The sequence below is a fragment of the Physella acuta genome, unplaced genomic scaffold, assembly GCF_028476545.2.
Source record: "Physella acuta isolate Inbredline_101_S28 unplaced genomic scaffold, ASM2847654v3 ptg000174l, whole genome shotgun sequence".
Classification (NCBI taxonomy): Eukaryota; Metazoa; Mollusca; class Gastropoda; family Physidae; genus Physella; species Physella acuta.
The window spans coordinates 166,446-172,516 of record NW_026731693.1 but is presented as its reverse complement, the minus strand read 5'-3'; the positions used below and the strand labels follow the sequence as shown (position 1 = coordinate 172,516).

The 6,071-nt window shown below is 34.8% G+C and overlaps 1 protein-coding gene across 1 annotated transcript; it reads right to left on the bottom strand.

The window, feature by feature from the left end:
• Window positions 1-1,108: 1,108 nt before the first annotated feature.
• Window positions 1,109-2,131, bottom strand: LOC131936267 (FMRFamide receptor-like). Its single transcript, XM_059293180.1, has one exon. It carries the CDS (start codon window positions 2,129-2,131, stop codon window positions 1,109-1,111), a length of 1,023 nt encoding a protein of 340 aa, XP_059149163.1.
• Between the last annotated feature and the right edge of the window lie 3,940 nt (window positions 2,132-6,071).

Genomic DNA, 6,071 nt, shown 5'->3' with positions numbered 1-6,071 from the left:
CTGGTATAAGTGCCTAGCAATTACATGCTTCAGTTCCGCGGTTACAGAAATGTATCTGATTCTTCGATTATCTTACTCACACAGTCGTATAGCAGGTAAAGTTTGAGAAGTTATCCTTCTCTTTTCATCTATTCTAAAACGGTATATTTTTTCTTAAAAGACTACAAGTTTTCAACCGCTGTGATAATGTTGACTCTACCGCCACTGCAATTGTTAAGAGAGATTATTGAGAGCTGCGTAGACATGTACGCTAAAATGAAATTGAACTCAGAACTTGCATGGTAATGTTAACGCTTTTTCAATATTCTTATATAACACTAGAGGAAGGAATTCGGGTTATAGACATGATTTTTAATCAGTTTTTACATACTTAAACTTTTTAAAAGCGAATGGAATCTCGTAGAAAAAAGAATTGCGCACTTATTGAATGGCAATCAATATGTGTATAATGGTTCGGAATACTAGTACTTTATAAATTCATACGCATTTTTTTGAGTAATCGGACATAGTGTAAATTTGACACAAGGCAGAGAATTAGACCTTTTACTTGTATGTGAAATTTCGTTTATCTATATGAGACCGTACTCAAGTTATAGGCTTTAAAAAACCACAAGTAGTATAAGTTCCATTTACAGATAAGAGCTACAAATTTAATATAATAGGCCACTTATATGTAAAATTCCACCAACCTAGCTCTAACGGTAAACAAGTTATCGTGTTCTCGTACATACATACATACACACATAAACACATACACCCACACAGGCATACGAGCAAAATTGCAAAACTATGTTTTTCCGACTCAATGGGGTGTAAAACGTTTTTTTGCAAGATTACAATACTTCCTCTCTCTCTCTCTCTCTCTTTCTCTCTCTCTCTCTCTCTCTCTCTCTCTCTCTCTCTCTCTCTCTCTCTCTCTCTCTATATATATATATATATATATATATATATATATATATGTATGTATGTATATGTATATATTCTGAGAAACACCTGTGAGGTTGTTTAGTTTACCAACCATCATACGTCTTATATAGCAAAATATCAAGCACACTCTGTCGACAAGCCTAGTGTCGCGTTAAAAGCTAAAAATAGACCTACGTCAAGGCTAAGAATTTATCCCACACGTTATTGTCCTCTGAAAAATCTTCAAGAACTTGGAACTGTATGTCACGTAGATGAGAAAGTGTATGGACGCGTTGATTTGCATGAGGAACGGAACTAGGTCGTTGTAGAGAAGTAGAGTGGCCAACGGTGGGGTTTTCCGGGGACCTCGGAAGTAAAACACTTCCGGGTTCATGGTTGTTGGGATGACAGTCAGGAAAACGATACAGGAACAGATACTGAGGTTCATTATTTCTAATTTCGTTTCGTTTAACCGTTTCCGGTAGAAAGTTTTTGACATTTTTTTAACAATATCGGATGATGTGATGATTTTAGCGATGGTGATGAAGGAGCAGACGGAGATGATGGAAGGAGCAATAACCATGAGGCTGAGGAACTTGATTATCGTACTGGAGAGAACGTAGTCGGAGTCATTGTCGTAGAAGTAGATATCGTGCTGCACGACGTACATAGAGTCGTTTTTATTGGTTGAGGAATCAACAGGTAGGAGAATCCATCGAAAACAACGCGGGGAATAGAGTAAAAACATGGCTAGGTTTATGGAGATAACTATAACTAAAGTCCTAAAAGGGGTAAAGATAAACGAGGCTTTGAATGGAAACCAGACGACGATCATTCTTTGAAGGGATAAAGCCGCGATGATGAACGCACTGGTGTTGTAGGCGACTTCGTTGAGAGGGTAGAGATGGGCGGAGATGACGGCTTCAAGAAGTTCCCTGCTGGTCTGGTCTGTGACGAAGTGGTCCATGCTGATGGCAAGTACTGTGAAGGAGTAGACCAAGTCCGCAATGGCTAGCGAGGTCAGCAGAACGTTGAAGGATTCCTTGAAGCCGTACTGGAAGAGAACGATCAGGGTCAGGATGTTCCCGATGATGCCGGAAGCGGAGAGGATCGGCATGATGACGTAGTCGATGTAGAAGAAAACATTGAGGAGCTTGGTGCTATCGGTCGAGAGCGGGCCGAGATCATTGGCAATGTTTGTCCGATCGAGCTGAGTTGAGTTCATTGTTATTGATGATCTAGAAGTTTATTTTTAGAAAACTTCGGTCATATGTGTATCTACATTAATCACTTTTTAACAGAGAAAATGTCATGCATTAAATACGTAGATTATTCATATTTGATTAGTTTTTAACACATTTTAAAGACCAGCTCTTGCTAATAGATTAAAGTGGTAATTATTACAAAGACAGTGATTGATCAGGTGTTGATTCAGGTCATGATTGGACTGTTAATTGTTTGCTTTAAATGCTACTTGAATTCTGACTTAGAAGTCATAATGGAAGTTGACTTGGGTGTTGATAAAAAATTCGACTTGAATTACAAGTTGAGGATTGTGCAGCTTTTTTTGCTGATGAGGTTTCAGTCTAAAAAAAAGAAAGGTAACAATTTAAACTATGTAATTAAAAATAACTTGAACATGTCCTTTATTTTCAAAAATAGTTAGGTTTTTGACTAAGAGACAGAGAGTCGGCCTGCTCGGGATGCACACCTCATGGTAGCTGATCCGAAAAGTCCGAGTTCGTACCTGGGGTGGAATGGCCCCGCGGTCTATCGGGAAATTTACAATGGGCCAAAAGTAAAAAAAAAATATCGGTCTTCCCGGAAAAATTCCCGGTGGGTTTCCAGGAACTATGCCCACTAGGCCTTTTAGTGCTTTGGTTTTTAAAAAGAATACTTTGTCGCTTAAATTTCCCACAAGCGATAGCCAGGCTTTTATAGAGGAAAAATGCACAATGGAAATTTAAATCTGGGGTTGGAGGCTCCATTTAAAATTTCGTTTGTAGTTTCCTCTTGAATGAACAAAGGCTATGGAAGCAATTCCAAACAGAAAAGCAGGCTGAAATCGGATTCAACGGCCTATAAAAGGCTGACACGTAATAGTTAATTGGGGTATAGGAAATCCCGTGCAACATTACAATTGAAAACGAATAAGATAAAAAAGAAGGATTACGAGACGCTCAAGTGGTTTTCTTGAAAACCATCGATCGCTGAATGATTATATATGCAATTCTATACATGACTCAGACTGTTAAAAATCACAGGGTAAACGTCAAAAATCAAACAGATAAAGTCTAAACAGTACACGTCTAAAACTACCTATCCTACAGATCAAGAATAAAATTAAAATTTTCGCTACTCGTTCATCCATGAAGGACATACTCGCTCAGACTGTCTAAATGTTAACGAGCTTTGTATTGGTTTAAGTAGTTTAAATTGTTAAACGTCTCACATACATTCAATATCAGTCGTATATTTCACTTTAAATTGTATATGATTGTATTTATAAATATAATTATGTATATATATATATATATATATATATATATATATATATATATATATATATATATATATATATAGTTATTCCCACTCTGTATTTTCTTGCATTTATAATATTTTGCACACAATTTTTTTAAATAAACATTTTTGTTTACTTCCGTGTTGGGGTAATGATAACTTTTCATCCAATCCCTTTTTTTTAAAAAAATCAACCTACTAACCCTAGGTGATAACATAATGTAAAGCCTGGAGCTGTGGTACGGAAACCACAAACAGCTGGTGATTTGGGGCAGACTGAGTTATCGCCCTGCTTTTAATCTGAAAGAACAGGGCGTTTGTTGTACATTCAGATCAGATGAGTTCAGTGTCGTATTGTGTTAGGGTAAACCAACTGTCCACTATTCTCAGTGAGTACACAACGTATGGACAGCACATTGTCCAAAGGTCGCCTCCTGAGATACAGTGCCTTTAGTTCAAAATGTAGTCGTTTTAAAAATAATTATTTAGCTCCTTTTTTATTAGAGAAATACAAGTATTTTTAAACAGTTCAGCGTTTACTTTAAAAGCAACCACAGCGTTGTGTTGTATGTTAGATACACGCACTTTTAGCAAAATTCCATAAATTACTATCTCGTGAGTAATAAAAGTTTGAAGGTATAATTTTTAATTTAATAACAACTTAACACAATACAGAAAATGCACTGCTATTACACAAACATAATTTAATATACATTATTTTTATACTCACTACCAAAACTAAAATTGGTTTGTGATTTTCATAAAATTGGGGAATACGCATAATAAACGGTTATTCTCTTTCGGAAAGAGAGAATAAATTATTAGGTTTTAAAATCTAATTTCGATACGGAACCCTTTAATAAAAAAACTTAAGTACTTACCCATTCGTATAGCTAACTACATGTTATGTGTGTTGTTATTTTAATGACACGTTGCTCTGGGGTAAGGCACACTGAAATCTACACAGTCGCTAGGGCTACTTACGTAGAGAAATGTATCAGATTAAATTCGATTCTCGAGGTACAATAAAGACCACCATTAGACAAGAAATAAGTCGAAAATAACTACGAAGATAGTACTACTGTTGGGTCTAAAGATACGCAATACATTACATTTACAAACTGGATGTTTATTGTACAATAGTAATTAACTTAACCGACCAATTGTATAAAATATATATATATATAATATATAATTAAATATATATATATATATATATATATATATATATATATATATATATATATATATATATATATATATATATATATATATATATATATATATATATATATATATATATATATATATAATTATACATATATACATGTATATATAACTCTGTGTCTCTCCCTCCGTCTCTCTCTATTTTGCTCTCTCTCAATATAATATATTATATATATATATATATATATATATATATATATATATATATATATATATATATATATGTATATATATAATCTGTGTGTGGAATGTAACACATTTTTATTTATTAGAAAATAGAAAACGGAAGAGATACATCTTTTAGTGCTTTTACGCTTTGTTAGTGCTAACATATTTCCCACCAATTACATACACACCTCTCCGCAGACATACCCATAAGGATAGCATCCTACACAGTAGAGAGTAGAGGAGGGTGATAAAAGAGGGAAAGATTAATTGTGAGTCATTTATTGATTTGCCTGAAATAGATTTCGTGATCAGCATACATGGGTTTAATGGGATGTGTAGTGTACGCGATAAACGCACCTACCATTCGTCCGTTGTAACGCTTGTGTGTAAGCTTACCACAGACCTGTAAAGGTTTAACTGGTAGTCTTTTGTCTGTATGTAAGCTTACCTCAGATCTGTAAAGGTTTAACTGATAGTCTTTAGTCTGTAAGCTTCACTGGTGATCGGTAATCTTCCAATATTTAGATAAAGTCCTATGTAAGATTAACTTAAAGATCTGTAATGTGCCTATTATAATGTACGAGCCGACCCGCGGTGTATCATACACCGCTATTTAGTTGTTGTTTTTTCTACTTTTCAGTAATTCATAATTTGTGAATTCGACAGTATCAATGCTGCCACTGAAAATATTTGCTTTAAAACACTAACCCCCCCCCCCCGTGAAAGCAGCCTCCTTGTAGTTACCTCCTCTAAGTTTAAAATCGTTTCAAACTAAATTATCTGCCCTAATAGCCGTCACCAAACTCGGCTCTACGATTGTAAAATGTAAATCTTTAGTGTGAACCACAGCTCAACAGACCATGTGAGGGGGGGGGGGGTGGTAGCGATAGAGAGGAAGAGAGGGGACTGCAAGGCGCGCTTGCAGCTTGTTTTCTAACGTCTCCCAGAAGAGAATTATATATATAGATATGCATTTAACAAATACATCTAATAATACAATATTGAATTCTGATTAACGTAATGCATGTAGATGTTCTAATGAAAAGCAACCTTATCAAATACATCAGTAAAATGTCAAATAATAAAGTATATGTACGCTTACCGCATGGCGATCTAAGATAAGTTTGTCAACTTTATATATATAGATATCAGTGTACATTTGATTCCTTACACTTTCTTTGTAAACAATGCTAAATTTATTGATGAAATAATTTAGTAATTATAACATTTGTGAGTTTATCAAACTATAT